At 48.4% G+C, this 23,583-nt stretch overlaps 1 protein-coding gene across 2 annotated transcripts; it reads left to right on the top strand.

Annotated features, from left to right (window-relative positions):
* Positions 1 to 261: 261 nt before the first annotated feature.
* SMPDL3B (sphingomyelin phosphodiesterase acid like 3B) lies at positions 262 to 23,352 on the top strand. Of its 2 annotated transcripts, none has more exons than XM_031464480.2 (8): positions 262 to 619; positions 9,694 to 9,907; positions 13,092 to 13,189; positions 16,984 to 17,127; positions 18,138 to 18,310; positions 19,423 to 19,603; positions 19,684 to 19,817; positions 21,771 to 22,657. In XM_031464480.2, exons 1-8 carry the CDS (start codon positions 532 to 534, stop codon positions 21,858 to 21,860), a joined length of 1,122 nt encoding a protein of 373 aa, XP_031320340.1. In that variant the 5' UTR covers positions 262 to 531; the 3' UTR covers positions 21,861 to 22,657. The 2 variants fall into 2 exon arrangements, with proteins under 2 accessions (XP_031320340.1, XP_010995189.1); XM_010996887.3 differs by lacking the exon at positions 21,771 to 22,657 and adding an exon at positions 22,720 to 23,352 and having other exon boundaries at positions 263 to 619.
* The last annotated feature ends 231 nt before the right edge of the window (positions 23,353 to 23,583 follow it).

Below are 23,583 nucleotides of genomic sequence, written 5' to 3'. Positions count from 1 at the left end.
CTCTCCCTCTTGAGAGCAAGGGCAGCCCTGGGTCCCCTCCGTCTCCCTGGGACATGGTTCCTGGCATAAATGAATGGATGGCTCTTAGTCTTGGTTCATTTGTGGTCAAGCATCTCAGTCTCCAACTAGCAGTTAAATTCCTTTGATGGCAAAGGCCTGATGTTTCACACATGTCTGTTTGTTCCTTTGGGGCGGGGCCACATGAAAACTCCAAAAGCGGCTATTTGCCTGTCAGTGACTGGGGCTGGGTGAGTTTCCTGGAGAATACAGTCTCCGGCTGGACCGACACGCTCTGAGGAACTGGCAGGACAGGCGCTGCTTCCCACTTCAGAGTCCAAAGGCCTGGCTGGTGTGGCTTATTGGGCAAATCTTGCTCACACCCCGCAGGGCAAAGGAAGAAAACCAGAGGAGCCAGATGCCTCAGGTGACTGGAGACAGCTGGTGACAGGACGGGAGGTTCTGCTCTGGCACGTGGCCACCAACACCTAGTTAGGAAGTCCGTGACTCCAACAACAGCTCGGGGAGAACCCGATGGCTCCCGTGAGGCAAGCCGCAAGGATGAGGCTGCCCAAGCTGCTGATTTTCCTGGCTTACTGGGGAGTCGCCAGGGCTGGAACAGGTAGGCACTGCGAATGCCTGTGATAGCTCTGTTTTGTACTATGAACTCAGGATAGAGGGCTGCTGGTAGCTGCTCACAGAAAGCTGAAAATGTGCTAAAAATAGCAAGGCAGGGAGCTAGGTCAGGGAGGCTGGGTGAGAGAGTGAGGGTCTGCTTGAGCCTGATGATTTTAAGAGGAGGTGACAGCTGGCCAAGGGAGGGACACTGACCTTGCTAAGAGGTGTGTGTACGTAAGAGCCAGCCAGCTGGTAGAGGTAGGAGGTGGCAGGCAGATTCATGAATTCACTCCACAACTGTTGGTTGAGGGCCTTGACATATCACGCACTAGTCTTTGAACCAGAGATGGGCAGAAAAGAAAAGAAAAAAATCTCAGTCCTGGTGAAGCATTTCCTCACCTGGGGAGAAACAGAACAAAAGGCCCATGAGCAAGGAAATAATATTCCAGGAGATAACAAGTGTTATGGAGAATAAATAATAAAGCAGAATCAAGGAGCAGAGAGGATGGGCAGGACACTTGTGGAGCAGCCAGAAAAGTGCTGTTTAATAAAGTGACATCTGAGTAGACACCTAAGGCAGCGAGGGAGAGAGACATGTAGACGTCCCGGAGAAGAACATTCCAGTAAGAGAAGATGGAAAGTGCACAGGCCCTGAGTGGGACAAACAGGTCATGTGTGTAAACAAGAGCAAGGAGGCCAGCGTGGCTGGAGCAAGGAGGGCGAGGGGCGTGGTAGGGATGTCAGGGGATCACGGGGCCGGGAGGGCATTGGGTGGGGAGGAAGGAGGCAGGCAGGCCAGGTCGTGGATAATCATGTAGGCAATTTTAAGAACTCTGAAATGGGACATCATTCGAGGGTTTGGGACAGAGAAGTGATGAGATCTGACTTGTGTGAGTTTAAAAGGGGAGGGTATAACTCAGTGGTGAATGCCTAGCATGCATGGGGTCCTGGGTTCAATCCCCAGCACCTCCACTAGACATAAACAAACAAACCCAATTACCTGCCCATCAACAAATTTTTTAAAAATTAAAGATAAATAAAAATGAATAATTTTTTTAAATGTGTCTGGGGGTGGAGGTATAGCTCAGCGTTAGATCCCATGCGTGGCATACACGAGGTCTGAGGGGTCTATTTTTTAAAAATCCCCTTGGCCTGTGATGGGGTAAAGATTGGATGACCAAGATGTCTGAGTCTGTGGTTTTAGCACTTGAAGTTGGGCACCCTGAGTTCTGGGATGGCTGCTCACCCTGGTAAAAGAGAAGCAGCAAAACCAGTGAGGTGGCTACTGCCCTCATCCCGGGAGAGAAGGGGTGGTGGGAGCGGGGGTGGTGGGAGATGGTCTGATTGGAGAAACAAGACTTGCTGACAGATGGTGGGTGTGAGTGAAGGAGGACTTAGAGGATTTTAGTCTCAGCAGCTGGAAGGACAGAGGTATCATTTGCTGAGATACTGGAGGAGGAGATGGCAGTTTGATTTGGCTTGTGTCCAGTTCAAGATGCCTGTTAGATTTCTGTGTGGTTAGAGAGGAAGACTGGACCTGTAGTTTTCCTTAGGAGACTAGATTGCCCCTTTCTGGAGGCCTTTGAATGAGACCTTAGAGATGACCCAACACCCTTCCGGAAGCTGCAGAAATGGGCAGAGAAAGGAAGAAAAGGCTCGGAGTCTGCTCGTTGCCGGCCCCGGTGCTGCTCAGTTCTCCCAGGCTAGAGTCCAAAGGGTCGGTGGCCTCTCAAGTGTTCGTCCAGTCAGTCCACTTCCTCAGACAGTTCCCAGGAGCAGCTGACCTTGACAAGAACTCTGCTGGCTGTGCATCTCAGAGGCCAGTGAGGAGGGACACTGGTGTCTGCAGGGCCAGGGAAAGGCCTGGAAAGGACTTGTATCTAAAAGCTGTGACTGAAAGGTGGAAACACCTCTGGGACCAGCCCTGACAGGATGTGTCATTCCTTGTGAGGGTGACTGTTCACCTGGACAGAGACCCAGTTCCCCTCTGGGGGACTCAGGGCCCTGCTGGGCTGACCAGAGACTTGGGAATGATTGAAAGAATCTCCACCCCACCCCTACCCCTACTCTTTCACTTTTAAATATGTTTTCTTAGAAATCCAGATATCAGTGGGCACCCCCTTCCCAGGCCCAGGGTCTTAGTGGTTAAAAAGATTCTCCTCTGCCCCCAAAGGCACTAAGACGTTCATTGCAGCATTGTTTATGATAATGGAAAATGCTAACAATAGAACAGCTGAATAGATTGTGGTAAAACCACCAGGCAGGTAAGTTTCAGGATAATATAGCAAAATTGAAAATATTAAGTAACATTTATTAAGTACTTATTATGTGGCAGGCACTACTAAAATTTTCACATTATACCCTCACAACAGCCTTGTGAAGTAGGGATTATCAACGAGGAAACCCAGCCTTAGAGAAAAATAACCCAAGGTTACACATCTAGTAAGTGTCTGAGCCTGGATGTGAACCCAGGCTATACATCTTCAATCTGTTTATAAAATAATGTCATGTAAAAACGAACACTAAGGAAAATAGCCGAGAAGGGCTAACATTTATTTTCTGAGCACTTATGATACACCATGCTTGTGCTAGGTCCTTGACATAGGCTATCCTTTTAAAACCTATTTGTCCAATGATTTTGATGTTTAAGCTGTGGTACATGTATACAATGGAATACTACTCAGCCATAAAAAGGAATAAAATAATGCCATTTGTAGCAACATGGATGGACCCAGAGGTTGTCATTCTAAGTGAAGTAAGACACAAAGAGAAAGAAAAATATCATATGATACCACTTACATTTGGAATCGAAAGAAAGAAAGAGAAAGAAAGAAAGAAAGAAAGAAAGAAAGAAAGAAAGAAAGAAAGAAAGAAAGAAAGAAAGAAAGAAAAGAAAAGAAAAGAAAAGAAAAGAAAAGAAAAGAAAAGAAAAGAAAAGAAAAAAGAAAAGATACTAATGAATTTATCTGCAAAACAGAAATAGACTCACAGACATAGTAAACAAACTTATGGTTACCAGGGGGAAAGGGGGTAGGGAGGGATAAATTGGGAGTTCAAGATGTGCAAATACTATTATATATAAAATAGATAAACAAATTTCTTCTGTATAGTACTCAGAACTATATTCAAATATCTTATAGTAACCTATAATGAAAAAGAATATGAAAACAAATATATGTATGACCGGAAAAAAAAATGATGGCAATACTTTAGGAAAAAAAAAAGTATTTGGGAAATGCAATGAAAAAATCTTTTGATTTTTATAGTCCCTGTAAAGTAGCTACTATTACCCTTATATCCATTTTGCCAATGAGGAAAATGAGACTCAGAGGGGGCACAATGCCTGCCGAAGATCCCACAGCTAGGAAGTGGCAGGACCAAGTCTTAGCTGCCTTATCCTTCATGCCTTTCAATGGGATGGTGGGTTTTGTTTTTTTTTTCAACTCTTTAAAATTTTTTTATTTATTTACTTTTTCCCCTTAAATGGAGGCACTGGGAATTGAACCTAGGACCTTGTGTGCGCCAAGCACACACCCTACCACTGAGCTATACCCCACCCCACGGTGGGTTTTATAGGTACTACTTTTTACTCTTTTCTCCAAACTTTCTGGAATGTATACATCTATAATCTAAAAATGAAATTAAATTTGAAAAGAATTCCACAGCACGTGTAAGTTTTTTCAGAATCCTAGTCTCTTCCTGAAGGGCCAACCTTTGAGACACCCAATGAGAGAGCAACCATCCCCACTTTGCATAAAACGGTGGAGTTTCTCTGCCACCTTCCTTAGCCCACCTGAGCTTGGGTGGGGTGTCAACGTGCTGACTCTGTCTCCTCCCGCACAAACCCTGGGCAACACTGCATTTATCCCTCAGCTTCTAATTGCAGAGAAACCCACAAGTTCTCCCAGTGTGGGTTAGCAAGGCTGGGAAACAGTTCTCTGGAGAACTGTAAGCCGGCCTCATGGAGTGGCTGTGAAGAGAGGGCGATCCATGCACTTAACACAAGGGGTCAGTAAATGTTGCTTTTCACCCTCTGTGTATACAGAAGAGGAATCATGACTGAAGTGTTTGGGGTTATTGCTTAGCGTCTAAAACAAAGGACTGAAGCGGGAACCAAGTTTGCTTTGTAGTGGGTTACACACATAACAGACAAAAGTCATGGAATCAGAGGCCGTTTCAAGTGGCAGGGCCTTCGATAACCTTTGTGCAATACTCTCATCTTACACTTGAGGAAATAGGCTCCAGAAGAGATGAAAAAGTGAGGCCAGAATTGGAGGACCCCAGGGGTTAAGCACTCAGGCTGTCTTGTCCACCCCTCAGCCAAGTGCTCCCTATGCAATTACTCCTTTCATCCATACACCCACTTCTTTGTTACTTAGCATCTTTATCCCCATTTGGCAGAAGAAGAAACTGAGGCTCAGCTGAGGAAATACCTTGTTCAAGTTGCCATCACCTGTGTGGAGAAGCCAGGATTCAAAACAAGATTTCTCTGACTCCAAATTTCATGCATGCCCTTTCAAAACCAATCCACTGCCTGCAGCCAGAAAACCTAGATCCTACCTTTAATATCTATGTGACCTTGAGCCTCAATTTCACTATCTATAAAATAAGGACAATAGCAGAGAGATTAAATGATAGTTAAATGAGATCATGCACCTACATTGTAACGTGCTGTTAAAGTTTCAGGGACTTTTTTTTTTTTTTTAATATATCCAAGGTCATACTACCAAAGTGCACTGTGATCATTTCTGTTCTGATACACTCCGTTCTGTTCACTCTCTTATTTAATGAATCACAGGTCTGTCACTAACTAGCTCAGTTTCCTCATCTGTAAAATGGGTACAGTATCAGAGTGTATTTCATAATTTCATTGTGAAGCTACATGCCCAGAGGGCTTAGCACAGCATCTGACTGACATTCAGAAGGCACTAAATAAATGGCAAGTGTCACTCTCCTGTCTCCTTTTCTTGTCTCTGACCATAAGCTAACTCACCTTTCAGCCACTTTAAGACCTTCTTAGTCTCTAGGAATGATTTTTGCAAGTCTCCTCCAACCCATCAGGAATCAATCATGAATGTAAAATCATGAATGTAAAAGGATCTCACATTACACATGATTTTTAATGATGTTTTTAATATTGCTTTTGAAATGAATTATTGATTTTGATGGCATAGTTTGTTTTTGTTTTTTGGAGCCAATGCATTTTTTTTTTCAGGTCTCAGACATTTCTCTGGGCCTTACAAAGCTACTAGGCCACGGGCCCTGGGTCTGTTGTCCCCAGTGGACAAGTTTGGACTGGTGGCCCCTTTGGTGAAAGAGGAAGAGGGCCAGGAGAACTGCTTTGCCTGCCCAGGCACAGGGAGCAGAGCTGAGCTCTCAGAATTAAAACTAGAGGGTACACTGTGCCCACTGGCCCTCTGCTCAAGGAGGACCACCCGGGAAGGGACAATGTCTGTCTTCACGTTGTTTTGCTTCAAGTTCTGGCTCCAGACCTGCACTTTACCTGCAGAAGACAGCAGCTAAGGGGACGCTGGGGCCGGTGGGGGAAGGACACAGCCACTCCCCTTGTCCCATTTCCCTGCTGTGGTGAAAGGGGACTTTCCGGAAGCTCCAGGGACCAAAGTCAGAATAACTGCTGAGTGTTTATGCGTTATCTCATATGCTCTCATTTTAATCCTCACAATAACCATAAAAGGTAGGGGGCGCTGTTGTTCCCATTTTATAGATGAGGAAACAGGCAGAGTCAGTTGCCAGTGTTCACCCAGCTAGTGGGCAGTGGAGCTGTAATTCCAACCCAGGTCTGTGTCCTCAATTTCTCACTGCACTTGATGCCAAATTTATCTGTAGTCTCAATAATTAACAAATAATAATAACGGCTAAGATTTATATACCTTTTCTTAAAACTCAAGGATTACATGAATACTTTCTTACTGTAAAAGATCCAAGTAGTAGGATCCAAGTAGAAAGCTTCTTAATTTTCATGAGATACCCCCCAGCCTCCCCGGTGAGGGGTCTGCACAGTAATATTTAAGAAGCTCTGGTCCAAAGGACGAAGTGTTCCAGTGTCCAAATCCCCACACCCTCCCAGTCTCACACCTGGCCCTGGGGGTAATTGCCAGGGACAGTGGTGGTGTACTGAGATTCTTCTGGACAAGCCCTTTCTTGTTCACTCTCTTATTTGATGCTCACAGAGATACAGGCCAAATGTCAAACACCCTCGGGCCTGCTGGCTTGCCCAGAGTCCTCAGCCAACACATGGAAGAGCCTGGATTAGAAACTCAATTACTTGCCTCCGTATCCTTGTGCCCACTCTCTTCTCCATGAGTGATAATTAGAGCTCAATTCCTCACAGCTTGTGACTAATTCCATAGAAGCCTGTGGCTCCCATCTTTGATGGGTAACATAAATGTGTTATAAAAGCCACCTTCTGGGGGCTCTGAGTCAACATCATGTCTCAACTGTGCGGTGAGAGAAGTTGGGTTTGAGCCTCAGTTTCCTTGTCTGTGAAATGGGCATAAAAATGCCACCTCACGGAATGGCTGCAAGGATGAAATGAGGGAAGCACATGAAGGGCACCAGGCCTAACATTCTTTGAGTGCTTACCAGTCTAATCAGCCTCTGCACAGCCTCACTCATGCATCAAATATGTATTTGGGTATCTTCTGCATCCCCAGCACTGTTCTGGGTGCCGAGGACACAGAGATGAAGAAGACTCTTGTGGGACTAACACTGTAGACATGGAAGATGGCAGATAAGCAAGCCAACAAGATAATTTCATATATGAGAGTATGCTGAAGAAATGAAACTGGGAGAGTCAGAGAGCTAGTGACCAGCTGGGTGGGAGGAAGTGGAGCTTGAGAAAAAGTAGTTAGGGAAGGCTTCTCTGAGGAGCTGACCTTCAGGCTGAGGCCTGAATGAAGAGAACAAAGGAGGACCAGGGAAGAGGCCCTATGAGGAGGACGAGTGGGCTGGGTTGGGCCAAGCAGCAGATGAGGTGTCTGTGATCAGCCTCCACAAAGAGGAGACCGGAGCCTGAGGTGGAGCCCTGCATGGACCTGAGGCTCTGCCTGCCACTCTTCCCACTCTCCTGAAGTCAGGCCTTTGAGGCCACGGGCACGCACGTATGTACACGCACACACACATATACATACGCCCTTAGCTCTTTGGAAGTGCGGGGGAGGCTGGAAGGAGTTTCAGTTCTACACACAATTCTAATCTGGAACTTGAAGGAAGAGACAAACCAACAGCTGACCTTGCCTCCGTCAAAGAGTTTCTGGAGAAGTGTTCATTGACTACTTTGAAGGCTGACGTCAAAGGGGCAGAATGTCTCAGTGCTTATGGTTAGTTGAGAAAGCATCTGCTAGACGCCGGAGAATGGTCTCTGCATGGTCTGCAGAGGAAGCAAGGGGCTCATGTGTCAGAGAGAAGGGCGAGCCTGGCCTCAGGCTTGGAAGAAGGTATGACCTGTCTCTGTGCAGGGGCTTGGGAGAGCCCACCAACTCGGCCCATCTACTAGTTGAAATGAGACCATTAGTTTCTTCCCTCTGGCTTGGGATTTTGCCCCTGTAGGAGTAATTTCAAATATATTAGTGATCACAATTTGTGCGAAAAGTTTAAATTCCCCTCATTATAAACAAAGACTCTCGATTTGGGGGAAAATATTAAAATGCAGGCAGAGACTATTTACAAAAAGCATAGTTGAAAAGGCAGTGGTTTTACCTCCTTAGCAATAACATCTTCCTAGGAGAAGACCAGGAGCCAGAAGATGCCCACCATTTCCCATGTGATCTCAAGCATCTTGACCTCTGAACCTTAGTTTCCTTATCTGCACAATGGGGATAATGTTCAGTCCCTCCAGGGCTGTGGTGAGGATGTCTATGTGATGACCATGGGAAGGATGATGATTTGCTAAATCAGTCATTTGCACCTTAGTATGAACTAGTTTCTGATCCTTTCCTGAGACCAGGTTTAGATCAGGAGAGGTGAACAAAAGCTCAGAAGCATCTGGGAGGAAAAGTCAAAGAGTGAGGTGAGGGGCCAGATTTTACCTTCAGGCCTTAGAGCCACACAGAATGTCCTGTGACTGGGGGCAGGCTGGGATTTGGGGGGAGGAGTGGCAGCTATCCAACCCTGAAAGCCACAGAAGCCAGGCCTCCCAGGCCAAGCCTCATTTTCCTGGGTGTCGATTGTGGACTCTGAGTCTGAGTGATACAGGAAGAGGAAGAGGAAGTGACAACAATGGTGAAAAGTGAGGAAATTCTGGGCCTCACCCTTGTTTTAGCCAGAAACAAGACTCTAGGCCAGAGGCCAAACCTGTTCAACCCTTCTTCAATAAGCATCTTTGAAACCACTTATTCCAGGCGCTGTGCTGGGTGCACATGATTAATCCACTCCGTGTGGCCGGTTTCTTAGGATTCCCTTCTCTGTTTGCACCAAAAGATTTTTGGCATTTCACCCCGCATCCAGAATCACTAACAAGTACACCCGCAATGAGAAATTCAGCCCAATCTGAATTACATCCTTTCTTTTCTGGGCTAGCACTCTTAAGCTCCATTTCCACACATATTCCCCAGGTTTTTGCTGGTGTTAATTAGATGATCTTACAACATGTTTGGTGTGTAAGCCTTTTGCCAGGTCAGATTTTTGTGTATATGGCCCTGGAGCATGAAAAGATTTGGCTCTAGTTATGGGCTCAGAGAGGTGAAGCAACTCGCTGGCAGTCACACAGCTGGCATGTGGCTCCAGAGCCTGGGTACTTAACCCTGACACTCTCTCACCTTTACTTTAAAACAAGCACCGTGCTTAGAACTCCTGAAGGGTTCTTGAGGGTCACGCAGCCCACAACACTGAGGAGGGGAGATGGAAAGGGCCTTGTCAAAGGTCAGAGGTCAAGGACAGAGTCAAGCCTGTTTTCTGCTCTGCTCAATGCCTCCCTGGGTAAGGCCAGACCCTGGGTTCAGAGAAAACTTCCTTTCACCTATGCAGGCTCCCCTCCCCCACCCCAGGGTTCCCCTGGCTTCCTTCCCATCCAGGCTGAGGGAGGGACCAGGATTGACTAGGGTCTCCTTGCCCCCGCAGGGAAGTTCTGGCATGTCTCTGACCTGCACCTTGACCCCAACTACAAGGTATCCGAAGACCCCCTCCAGGTGTGCCCATCTGCCAGCTCCCAGCCAGTGCCCAGCGCGGGCCCCTGGGGCGACTACCTCTGCGATTCTCCCTGGGTCCTCATCAACTCCTCCATCTACGCCATGAAGGAGATCGAGCCGGAGCCGGACTTCATCCTCTGGACTGGGTGAGAGCAGCCACACAGCTACCCTTCCCCAGGGCTGCCGAGTGTGCCTCCTGCCTGCCTGGCACCTTCCCCACACCATCTCCCTTAGTCCTCACACCAGTCCTGTTGTGAGGAGGATGAACCTAAAGCCCAAAGCTTGTCCAGGGGACCCCAGGCCTGGCGGATTCCAGGGCCTGTGTCCTGGACCTCGTGTCTCCCAGCTTCAGCAGAACGCAGCTCTCACTGAGGCTGGGGGCGCGGTCATGGCATGTCTGGGCATGTGGGGAGTGCCCGGATTTTAACTCGGGATGAACACTGGTCCCACTCCCACCAGGGTTTAAGGACTCCAAGCCCCGGTGATCTACATGCAGGGAAGGAAGAAGGCAGAAGGGCTGAAGCTGGTCCAGCATTGGGACCAAGTGTCCTGGTCAGCTGTGGGCCACCCCTGGGCTGCCCTGGCCCTGGGGGTGCTTCTCACTGGTCAGAGGACAGCTCTGCATGGAGATAGCTTGAGGGGTGATTTCTGCTCAGCTACAGAGATGCCATTTCTGCTGCTCATCCGAGGATGCAGCAGTTAAGTCCTCAGACTTTTCTTGGCACTCGAGGTCCCCCCTTCACTCACTCACTCCTTCCCTCCCTCCTTTGGTAGGTCAGCCTATCTTGTGCTCACTCCTTGGTAGATATGGGGGAATGGAGATGTCAAAGACCTGGACTTGCCTTCAAAGAGCTCACTGTCTTGTGGATGACACAGACAAGGCCACTGACCATTATAGCCCAGAGAGAAGAAAGGGTCACTGGGGGTATGCAGGACCTTCACAGGGCACCTGACTCCATCTGGCAGGACTGGGGAAGACTTTCTGCAGGAAGTGGTGAGCCAGGGAGTGGGTGACAAAGGCTGGCGGGACCTCTGATTTCTGGTGCCCTCTTCCAGCCTCAGTGGACATTTCTATAAGGCAGGACTAAGCTCACGACGCCCCCAGCCATCCCTCACTGTGACATAGGAGTGACCAGGAGTGACCCTCAAATGGACTCGGTGGTCGGCAGGGGTAGGAACAAGTCTGAACACTTAAGAAATGTGACAGTGTCTCAGGAGGGGCCCGGGCAGCTCTGTCTTCCCTGGGCTCAGGAATCAATCTGAGAGAGTGAGCTTTAGGCCATGATCCTGGCCTCCTGCTCCTGAGTGGGCTCTTGCTGGTGGGGTTGGGGTGGGCAGAGTGGGCTGTGAATTCTCCGAGGAGAGGCCCTTGGAGAAACGTATGACATTCTAAAAGACATGATCCCATCCCTCTGGGGAATTCATGATCCTTTAACAGAAGCATGATTTTTCTGAGAAATCTCTGGGACCTTGCAAAGGTGTATGGCATTGGATGAGATGACCTCTAGGACCCTTTATAATTCTTCAATTTCTAAGAAATTTGACCTCTCTGAGGGAATTGCAAGCCCTCGGGGGATAACCTGTAGAAACTGGATGTGTTTTCTATCACACAGAATTAAATCCTCCAAATTAGGAGGAAAACAATGCAACTTTGTCCTGATGTCTTTGGATTCCTGACCTGTCCCCAGGGAGGACAAGGCTAAAAGGACCCTCTTGCTGCCCTAATGAGGGGATCAGAGAAACAGCAGGACATGGTGGATGTGAGCATAGACTCTGGAGCTGAGCTGACTGTGTTTAAACCGTGGCTCCACGGCTTCCTTGCTGTGTATACTTAGGCAGGATTCTTCACCGTTTCGTGCCTTGTTTTCTTTATCTCTCACATGGGACCAAAAACAGAAACTATGCTATAGGGCTATTATGAAGAATGAATGAGTGGATATGAGCACAACACACAGAAAGTACCTGGCACACAGTAAGCTGGTGTGAGCTGCTGGTAGTGGTATCAGTACTATTAAGCTAATTAACTTCCCTGGGGAGGGGCTGGGCAGGTGTCCATCGGAGTCCTCAAGCTCTAGATTGTGGGTGCTCCTACCATCCCCCAAGCCTACCCTCCCCCTTTCTCCTCTACTTTGCTGTGCCTTTCTAATGTAAGTCCAGGAAACTAGGTCTGTCAAATTGTTGCCGGAAGATCAGCCCCCATCCCTGAAGAGCCAAATTGAAACTCAGAGACAGGGTCTTAGAGCATAGAAGGAATGAGACAGCTTGATTGCTTTGCCAGGTAAAGGGGACTCACAGCGGGCTGGGGCCTTCAAAACTGTGGACCCACCTTGGGGATGGGGTAGGGTGGTTATACAGCCATAGCTCAAACAGTAAAGCATCGATAACAATCAATAGAATCATTTTCTTGTCATAAGACTTAGAGTGGCGTCATGATGTTTCCAAGCGACCAATTCTATAGAGGCTCGAGGCTGTCACTTTTTCAATCTCTTTATCTCATAAGCGCCCACAGTGTGGTCTTCTTGGTAATTCAGGCTATTTTGTAAGGTTACAGTTCCATGACCTTCTCCCTGGAGAATGACTCAGAAACCAAGCATGATTACTACTTTCAATTACTGGAATAAAGTAGAAATCGTAAAATTAATAGCTTTAGTTTTAACAATGGGCCTGGAACTGTGAGTAGCAACCGGTTAGTCAGGTTAGTTGACCGTTTTAAGGGCAAGCATAAAAGCAAGCAATCTATTAGCCTGAGTGTGGCCATTTTATTAATTCTCCTTCAAAATGGGGGGACTAAATGGTCTTGGGGGGCAGGTCCTAGACCTGCCATAGAGTAGATATGAATTTTATATTCTGAAGCCAGCTCCAAACTCGTTAGACCCTTTGGGAAAAGAAGCAGAATTCAGACCCGGCTTCTCCACCCCAAGCTCCCTATGGGGCTTGCAGATGGGACTGGAACCCCAGAGCTTCCCTGTCTAGATAACATTAATTGCAACCTAGCAGCTACTACATTTTATATATCCACGTTTCCCCCTTTATTGAAGTCCCACACATACTCTGGGAATAGGTATCATTATTATCCCTACTTTACAGATGAGCTGATGGAAGCTCAGAGAGGTTCAACAACCAGCCCAGGGACCCACAGCAGGTCAGTGGCAGAGCCTGGGTTTGGACTCCGTCCTGTGTGACTCCCAACTCCAGCCTGGCCATTCCCCCTCAGTGGATTTCCGAGGCCCAGTTGCGTAGTCTCTTTTTCTCACGGTAGAGCCGTCCCTTCTTTTCCTTGTGCCTCTTCCTGAGCTGCCCGCACCAAACTGGCCTGGCGCTGTTTTTCAGTGATGACACGCCGCATGTGCCCGATGAAAAGCTGGGAGAGGAGGCCGTGCTGGAAATTGTGGCGCGTCTGACTGAGCTCATCAGAGAGGTCTTTCCAGGTAAGACTGTGCCCTGGGTCCCCATAGTGTTCCCTGATGCAAGGGAACTGGGACGGCTGGGCATGCAAAGCCATCTCTGCTCTACCACTCCCACTGCCACTCCAGGAGGGGCCCCAGCTGCTGTCACCATCCCACATCTGTCCCCAAGGCAACCTTTCTGCCACCTTATCCCATCAATGTCAATTTGTGCAAAGAAGTTGCCTGGATGCTGCCAGTCTAGGTAACTCAGCCCAACTCAACCCAACTCAGACAGGGTTGTGCTAGTTCATCTTCCAGCAGAAGTCACTACTAGAGTCAAACCAGGACACTCGCCCCCATGGCAACAACAGGTATTGTTATTCCCAGTCTATAGATAAGGAATCTATGGCTTAAAGCTAGTCAGTTCCTAGGGGAGGATTCAAACTCAGATCCAACTCTGAGCGTTCTTTTCTCTGTTCCACATGGGGCTTCAGGAATAAAAGTGAAATAATGGGGAAGAAAATGCTTTATCACTATGATTTAACACACAAATGTAAATTATAATTATGATTTCACAGTTCATAACACACTTACATGTTTTATTTATTTATAAATAAGCAGTATTTTGTTTTATTTTTTATGCTCTTTTTACTTCCAGCATATTACTTTTTTAAAATCTGTACTGATGGAAGTTTTATTTCAAAATGTAATAAAATTCTTCAATAGACAGGGTAAAATAAGATTTGTTTTGTTTTACTCCCCACCCCTCAAACCCCCAGCCAAATGAAGTGGTTTTTAGTTTAGGTTTTTTTGGGGAGTGGGGGAGGTAATTAGGTTTATTTAATTATTTCTTTAATGGAGGTACTGGGGATCGAACCCAGGACCTCATGCATGCTAAGCATACACTCTGTCACTGAACTATACCCTCCCTTCGATCACATGTATTGAATTTCCTAAATCCAAGATACCATTGACTGTAAGATGCTTCCATTATTTTATGTATCGCTAAGGGAAAAAATGTTGTCCATTAAAGTATGACATAGTGCTTTCTCGTGGCCTCAGTAGGAAGACATGCTCCACCTGGAGAGATGTTAAAATAAGAACAAATTGGAAGAAGTGAAATGAGGCATTATCTTATTTGAGAAGGGTAACAACACAGGTCAAGCAGAACACTCCCCCTTAAATAGATAACTAAGCTGAAGTAACTTGTTGGAGAGGAAGAAGCAACTGAAATTTGAGATTTTTGAATTCCATGTCAAGTGTTCTTCCTGCCACGTGCCGCCTGTGTTCCCCACCAGAGTCACCGTGAACACCGACCCCTGCCTCTCTACCATGGCTGATGGTGAACTCAGGTGTGCAAGGCAAACCCATCCAAGTCCCAATTCAGGCTCTGCTACGCTCTGGCTCGGCAGTCCCCTGGACGTTCTGTGTTCTCTTGGTGCAAAATGAGGAAAGTAGTGGTACCTGCCCAGAGGGTTGTCATGAGGATTAAATAAGGTAATCCATTCACTCATGTAGTCAGGCAATAAATATTTATTGAGTGTCAACCATGGGTGAGACACCATTCCAGGGATAGGGAACTTGGCCGTGAACAAGATGCCAGGTTGTACCCTCATGGTGCATATGCCTGTAAGGAGCTTGAAACAGTGACTGGCACAGAGAAACAGCAAAAACCTGCTACCTGGAAGGAAACTGGGTTCATCTCTTGGTGGGTGTCAAGCCAAAAGACACAACCAAGCCAAAGATCAGGAGAAGGAAGAGTTTGTTACTTACGGCAAGTAAGGAGAGCACCTGGCATCTTTCCCAAAGCAGTGTCTCCCCGAATGGTAATATTGGGGAATTTTAAACTAAGGGCATGTGCATATTCAAGAAGGGGCGTGGTATATGAATATTCATGAAGAGGCTTGAGCAGAATTCAGCATATAATTGGGGCAAAGGTCTACAGAGTCCAAGCTTTAGATGATTGAAGTCACAAGGGTCAGAAGAGGTCAACATCATCATCCCTTAGGTTCCACCTGATCTGGGGGTTGATTGCTCCAGGAGGTTTTAAATTTTGCAAAACAGCTCAAGAAAGTGCTTCAGGCTAATCTTTACTGAAGAAACAGAACTGGGAGTCTTTACAACGGATTTATTACCTTTGCTATTGTCACTTCTCTTGCCTGATAACAGTTTTATTCTTTGTTCTCTTAAAACCGTTATTACTGAGACCTGTTCAAGGGCAAGCATTGTGGCCAAGCTTAGATCTCCAAATGGCTTGGGCCAAAAATGGCTTCTCTTACATCAAGAAAGCCATGCCTGCTTCTCTTTATCCAGGGACCCCCCTACCTTCTCTGCTTACAAACCCGGAGAGATTCCCTGCCTTCTCAGCTGCCTTTGGGATTCCAGGGATTTGTGTTTCCTCTTAAATGGGTTCTTCTGGCTGCGTGCCTCTCTCATGTGAGAGAGATGAGTTTCTCCCAGGTGGTTACAGTCATGACTTCTAGCTTTGTGAATAATTCCTGATGGGATTTCTATGACCTCCTCCTTTGGCAGAGCTCAGCATCTCCAGATCCTGAGGGCTATACCTGAAGCAGCAGGACCCTGTGGGGTCCTCCTTGTGCATTTGAATAACTTATCCTTTTACCCTAGAGGCCTTGAAAGAAGGTCATGGACTGATAACCTCAAGAAAATGGGCAGACCCTCCTAAGTTCCTCCATAACAACATCAAATTCTTACCAGGAATGTAGCCCTTGCTCACACCCTGATTGTTATCACCCCCGTTCCCACTTTTTTCTATAAAACCCCTGGACACTTACCCCAAGAGGGGCTCACAGTCTCTAAGGCATGAGTCTGTTGTGACTCCCTCTGCCTGGCAAAGCAATAACGTTGTTCTTTTCTAATTCTCCCGAAACTCTGCCTGCAAGTCTCCATTCAGCTATCGGAATACAGAGGCTGGTTTTTTTGGCAACATACAGGGTAAAGGGTTTGTTAGAAGCACTTTCCCAAGTGGGAATCGGAGGTGCCAGCCTCTCTTATTGGTTCAAGGTCACCCCTTGGGGTAAGCCAAGCTCATATAAGGGCAAGGTCCTGCCTTGAACTCAGAGGAGTTTTTATTTATCATCAAATATTCATTGAGCAACCACCTACAGGCCAGACACAAAATAAAAGCAGGAATGAGGCTACTCACAAGGAGGAAATGAGTCTGATGGGCTTCCCTCTCCCCCTTGGGTTCACTTCCTCATGAAGGCCCCCCGCCCCGGGCCCCCACTGCTACCCCTTCTATACACTCCCGCAGTGAGCGGCTCTTCCATTTTTGTGACAGCTATTACTCTGTACCTGTCAACCCTACTGCACCACAAGGCCTCTGGGCCTGGGGCTGGGTGCTTGGTTCCCAGGTCTGCACCCTGGCATGTACTAGGTGCTCAACAAATATTTGTTGACTCGTGAATGAGTGAAACTCCTAAGGCCTTCCAGAGTGACGCAGACCCCTTCCCTAACAGTAGGATGGATCTGGAATTGACAAGAACAAGAAACACTAAATTACGAAGTGGCTGATGATGGATCTGAAGAGTATTTAGATCTTCTAGCTTTCTCCTCCTCATCTCATGCTTCATTTCTGACTAGGGAACTTTCTGCTGGAAATGGCGTTAAAGAAGTCACTGCTCTTCCTCCCTAGATGTGAGCAAAGTTCTGCCAGATCCTATGATGCGGTTTTTTGCTTTTCTCTGTATTTTCTGTATTTTCCTTATCTGAGCTATAGCTCTTCCTTATTAGGTCTGATAGCAAGTGGCTGAAAATGATTAACTCTACCAAGCGCTTCTGCATGTATATTTTTGTATTTCTCTTTTTCCTCCCAGATACAAAAGTCTATGCTGCTTTGGGAAATCATGACTTTCACCCCAAAAACCAGCTCCCAGCCAGGAGCAACAATATCTACAATCAGGTAGCAGAGCTCTGGAGACCCTGGCTCAGTAACGAATCCATCGCTCTCTTCAAAGAAGGTACTAACACCATTTGCTACTATAAGGAACACTTTATGCCAAGGTCTGATCTAATTTCACCTTCACAACATCCCCATGAAATAGGGATTGATTTTATCCCCATTTTACAGGTAAGGAGACTGAGGCTTGAAGATACCAAGTCACTTGGCCAAGGTCACCCAGCTTAGAAGAGGCAGCCTTGAGAGCAGAATCCAGGGCTGATTCCAGTGTTCATGCTCTCAACCCCACAGCACTAATGAGGATCATAAGTGAATATTCATTATTTCCTGTGTGCCAGGCACTGGCCTCAGCACATTGCCAGACTCCTCGGAACAACCCTAGGAAGAGGCAGTGACTTCAGTTAAGGCTGGTTTCTCAACCTTGCCACTACTGACATTTGGGCTGGCTAATTCTTCATGGTGGGGGCTGTCCCGTGCATTGTGGGACGTTTAGCAGCATCCCTGGCTTTTACCCACTTGTTGCTAGTAACCTCCAAGTTACGAAAACCAAAAAATGTCTCTGAACACTGCCAAATGTTCCCTCGGGGACAAAATCACCAGGTTGAGGACCATTAGTTAGGAGACACAGCATCCCAAGGTGATCTGACCTCTTTTCCTTCCTTTCCTCCATCCCCTGCTGCTGGAGCTCCGTGTTGGTCAAACCCAAGAAACTCGGAGTACAGAAGCCCACTGATTTAGTCCATAGCTCCTGGGGCAGAGAGCTGAGTGGAGAAGGGCTGACTGTGGATCTGGAGGGGCAAACACACCTCAGTGTTATTCTCACTACACAGAGGAGGAAACTGAGGCATAGAGAGGTTAAAGTAACTTTCCCGAGATGCACAGTTAGTAAGTGGTAGAGCCAGGACTTGAACCCAGGCAGCCTGGCTCTGGGGCCTTTGGTCTTAACCACGATGCCCCTTCTGTGGGAAAGATGGGAAGGAGAAGGTGGGCAACTGAAGTGGAGGGGGATAGAGGTGTGTCTGCTTGGAGGCAGGGGACACCTTCAGATTCTCCCTGGCTGTGATGTCCTAGGTGCCTTCTATTCTGAGAAACTGCTGGGGCCGAGTGGGGCTGGGCGAATTGTGGTCCTCAACACCAATCTGTACTATAGCAACAATGAGCAGACAGCCGGCATAGCCGACCCCGGCCAGCAGTTCCGGTGGCTGGAAGATGTGCTGACCGATGCGTCCCGAGCAGGGGAAATGGTAAGGCCTCCCCACTCCTCCTCCTCCCTCTTTGGGGTCAGTTCCTGAACAATCTCCCACTTTGGCACAGACTCACTCCAGACGCCCACATCACAGAGAGTCTTTTCTCTGCCCAGCACTAGGGTGGGGGAGGGCTCGTCCATCCTCACAACAGTCTGTGAGGCTGGGACCCTGGAGCCCATTGCCGATGTGAGGGTCTCAAGTCCCACAATAAGTGGTGGAGCCAAGACTAGCACCCTGGTCTCCAAACTCCAAGTCCAGTGCTCTTTCCACAGATGCCACACACCACAGCTGCAGCCCACACTGTGGGCGAGAACTCGAGGGGATGCCCTGCCCTTGGGGTGTGTCCATGTCATTTGATGGGCTGGCAGCCCCCTGGGGATTAGCCCTGGGTCTCATTTGCTTGAGTCCCTGCTCTGACCAGCTCATCCCAGCAGGATTTCATAGCTGGTGCTTTTGAGGCCAGACTATACATCAGATATGTTAAGTGTTTTGTGTGGATTATCTCATTTAACTCTCAAAACTCCCTCAGTTAGGTGTCATTCCTGATGAGAAAACTGAAGCTCTGAGAGGTGACACACAGCTGGGGTCCAACTGCAGTTTGACTCCAAAGCTCGTGTTCTAATAATTGCCCTCCGTTCCACCCCTCATTCTGTCTCTTGCAACGGGGGCCAAGGGCCCAGGAACTGTTAGCTGAGCGACTCAAGAAACATAAGATGTAAACACACATTACCACATAGCATATGCTGCACAATGGCACGAGGAAGGTTTGGCTCCAGGGCCTGAGCGGTCTAAGAGAAGACTCGTCTCTGAAGGATCAGGGAGCTTTCATGAGTAGGTGCCCTTTGAGCTAGGTTTTAATTTACCGAAGTGGGAATGAGGATGCTCCGGGTGGCAGGCAGAGTGTAGGCAAAGGCAGAGGTGGGGAAACATGCGGTACATTCATTGCTGGTCCAGAGAGAGTGCTGGAATCTGCCTGGGAGGGGGATGGGGGAGGCGGTACCTTTGAGCCCACCTGCTGGCCTTTGGGGAGATGGGCAGGTTGTGAGAGGTGGAAATGACGGGGTGGGGAAGGCGTCTCTGAGCCTCTGCGGGGCACCCCTTCCTCGTAGGTGTACATTATTGGTCACGTGCCCCCGGGGTTCTTTGAGAAGACTCGGAACAAAGCATGGTTCCGGGAGGGCTTCAACGAGGAGTACCTGAAGGTGGTCCGGAAACACCACCAAGTCATCGCGGGGCAGTTCTTTGGGCACCACCACACCGACAGCTTTCGGATGTTCTACAATGATGCAGGTACCTACCCTGGAGGACCATGGCCAGCCCACCTCCCTCCTGTCTCCAGCCTCTCAATTCTGCTGTCTCTCTCCCGAAAGGTGCCCCCATCAGTGTCATGTTCCTTACACCTGGGGTCACTCCATGGAAAACCACCTTGCCTGGAGTGGTCAACGGAGCCAACAATCCAGGCATCCGGCTGTTTGAATATGACCAAGCCACACTGAACCTGCAGGTCAGGAGCCCTGAGGCTGCTGGGGCCAGAGGAGGAGGGAGGGGAGACCTGAACGCATCACCACCTTCCCTAACTCTTTCCTAGCTAATCCATCCTCTATTAACCACTGAGCCTCAGGAAGGTCAAGTTACTTCCACACTTCTAGAGCTCAGGATCAGAACCCTGGATCTACCTCTGCATCCTGCCACCAAGTCAGGTCACTTCTTCCCCAAATCTCCTTTTGCCCTGGACCACTGTCAAGGCTGCCTACCTGGTCTTGCCTCCAGCATTGCCCTGCTGTAGCTCATCTGCTGCACACTGCAGAAGGGATTAATGTTTCTAAAGCACTTCTTACCTCTCTCCTGCTCAAAAACCTTCAATGGCTCCCCAGTGCCCCCAAGATAAATTGGATCTCTTTGGCCTGGTATTCAAGGTCTCTCACAGTGTGACCTCAGGCCCATTGCTCATGTCTTCTCTATACCGACTGGGCCGCAGCCAAGCAGGCCTCTAACTCAATGAGCAATCCCACACCTCCTGGGATGTGCTTGTGATTGTTGAAATGATAAAGAAATATTATGCCTTGACGTTTTCAACAAAATGTGTTAAACATCTGCCATGTGCCAGGCCCTGTGCTAAGCTCAGGAGTTACAGAAGTGAACAAAAGTCACCACTCTTCTGGAGCCGAGATTCTTACAGGAGACAGACAAGAAACAAATGCATAAAGTTAAGTGTGGCATGAAATAAGTGCTAAGGAGAAAAGAAAACAGAGTGAGGAGGCAGGTGGTGAGAGTTATGGTGTGTGTGTGTGCGCGCGCGCGTGTGCTGTTAGGTGGGGCAAGGAAGCGTCACTGATAGAGTGACATCTGAATTCTGAGTAAATTCAGGGAACCAGCCATATGAGCATCTGAGGAACGAGGAGGAAAAGCAAGTCAGAGGCCCGGGGTGGGGATGTGTCTGGTGTGTTAGGGAAAGGAGGCCCGTGTGGCCACAGTGGAAGTCACAAGGGATGGGTGGGTGGAAGGGGCGTCAGTTCATGTAGGCCATGAATAGGACTCTGGAATTTTACAAAATCTCCATTCTGCTGGGTGGAGAACAGGCTCTTGGGGGCAACGGCAGAAACAGGGGGGTCATTTAGGAGGTGACCACAACCACTGAGAGGGGATGGTGGCATGGACCAGGGTGGCAGCGGTGGGTGGTGAGGACAGCCAGATCCTGGATCTATTTTGAAGGCAGAGCAGACAGGATTTGCTGGTGGATTGGATAACGGTGTAAGAAAAAGAGAGGAGGCAAGGAGGACCTCAAGGCTTTGGATGGAATGCCTGGAAGGATGAGGTTGCTACTTACAGAAGGAATTGTCCGATAGGTGCAACTGGTGTTCCAGGTTCTTGTCCCCGTCCCAGAAGGAATTCAGAGATAAGACTTAGAGATTAAAAAGGTAAAGTGAGGATTTATTAAAGGATGGATAGTACACTCTCAGGGGAGAGCGGGCAGGCTTAGATGAGCAGCTGCCCTGAGTTTCTTTGGCAAGTTAGTTACATAGGGTGTAAAAATGAATGGGCGGAATATTCATTGGGGAGGGAAGGGTTTGGAGTCGTATTCCCTGATTATCATCCCAACTCCACCTTCCCAAAGGGAGTAGGGATTTTTGTCCTTATTTAGTCTGGATCGTAAGAGTCATGGCGTCAGTGCATGATGGGTACTTCTGATCTGCAAGGCTAATTTTATTGAAATGAGGGCATAATGAGTAAAAGGTTACATTCGGACACTGGAAATTCCTGCCTTTTCTGACCTTTCTTTGTTGGTCTCCAAGCCAAAAGGTGTGGCCCCTTATCAGCCCAAAGATTCCAGCTTTTCTCTGCCCAAGGATCCCTGCTGCTCACATGATGTGTGGTTTTCTGCATTTGGCCTGTGCCCCTCCTTTCTGCCTAACTCCTGCCATTTGGTCTGTGTCCCCCTTTCTCTGCTCTTATCTAGCTATCTGCCTGCTCTAACAGAATCACTGCAGGAGGAGTGGATTTCAGAGCGAAGATCAGAAGACTTTCCTGTTCACTTTGGGATGTCTGAATGGCATCCAAGTGAAAATGCTGAGGGAGGAGGCAGCTGGGTGTTCAAGTTGGAGTTCTAGGAAGATGTGGGCATAAAGATTAAATCTGGGAGTTGAGAAAGGACATTTAAAACCAGGGACTGCTGGAGATATCCTAGATCCCTGACTCTAGAGTAAATGTAGATGGAGAAGAAGTCTGAGGATTTTTAAGAGCATGGTCTGTTGTTTACATGGGTTGGTGGATCATAGGCTCTGGGGAAGACTCAATGAAATAACAGAATGTTCCTGGCAGGTAGTTGCTATCCATACATGGCAGATCCCCCAATCCCCTCTCTCCTGATCTGAAGCAGATCCATAAATTTAAGTGGAAAATGTTGGACAGATAAACCCCCTCCATATTTAAGTCCTCAAAATGCACCTGAGTCCTAGAGGGCCTCAACCACAATTCTCTAACCTCTCTTAGCCAGGTTCTCCATCCCACTACTTTTAAGTAGCTTTTTATCCATTCACTCGCTAAATATTTATTGAGAATCTTCTGTGTACCCAGAATCTTGATGGAACAAAATGCACAGGCCATGGGGTAAGCAACCTGGGTTCCAATCCTGCCTCAGCCACTGAACACCTGTGGGACCCTGGCCAAATGAATTAACCTCTTTAGGACTCAGTTTCCTCATCTGTGAAATGGGAATAACTGCAGTTACCTCATCAGATTCAATCAGAGGATATCTGCCAAGCATACCCTTACAGTAGTAAATGCTCAATAACTAACAGGGGTCATGATGACGACTGTTTAGAATCTAGGGGCAAATACAGGCTGGAGGACTGGGGGCAGAAGGGAACAGCTGCTCACGGCCCGCCCGCCTCGCGCCCCCTCTGCAGGATATAGTGACGTACTTCTTGAACCTGAGCCAGGCGAACGCACAGGGGTCGCCGCGCTGGGAGCTCGAGTACCGGCTGACGGAGGCCTACGGGGTGCCCGACGCAGGCGCCCGCTCCATGCACGCGGCGCTGGACGGCATCGCCAGCGACCAGGGCGCGCTGCAGCGCTACTACGTCTACAACTCGGTCAGTTACGACACGCAGGCCTGCGGCGATGCCTGCCGCGCCGAGCACGTGTGCGCGCTGCGCGAGGTGGCCTTCGACGCGTACGCCGCCTGCCTGCGCGCCCCCGGCGCCGCGCCCGCGCCCCACCTCGCGCTCCTGCTGGCGGCGCTGCTGGGCCTAAGCGCGCTGCTGGTGCCGTGACTTTGAGCGCCGCCGGCGGGCAGGCTGGGCTCGCCTTCCTCCTGGTAAAATGGGGGCAGCATCTCCCCCGAGAGTTGAACGTTTCCACCCTTTCCGCCACGTCCGCAGAATGAACTGGAAAGGGAGAGCCGATCAGGAAATGAAGTCCCAAGGACCCCATCAGAAGCACAGTTCTTTAAAGTTCATGTTTTATCCAAAACACAATGCTCGTCGTGCATCTATTTCTGTGCATTATTCTTTTTAATTTGTAAATCATGTTTAAAGCAACTCCCTTGCACAGTTATTGACGTGCTCCTCTCCTCCCATTCGGATAATTGGAGGAAAATGAGCCGCAGGGAAGCTGCGTCTTGTTGATCCACGGCCCTCGGCCTCCCCGGCACACAGCCCGGAGTCGAGGCACACTTAGTTTGCGAAGTCCCGCAATGAAAGGTCTCAACTGGCCTTTACGTTTTGTTGTTTTGCTTTGGAAAAATGCAGACGTGAGACATCGCAGTTCTA

The sequence above is a fragment of the Camelus dromedarius genome, chromosome 14 (genome assembly GCF_036321535.1).
Source record: "Camelus dromedarius isolate mCamDro1 chromosome 14, mCamDro1.pat, whole genome shotgun sequence".
Lineage (NCBI taxonomy): Eukaryota > Metazoa > Chordata > Mammalia > Artiodactyla > Camelidae > Camelus > Camelus dromedarius.
The sequence above is the reverse complement of the archived record's forward strand: the minus strand, read 5'-3'. Positions and strand labels throughout refer to the sequence as shown.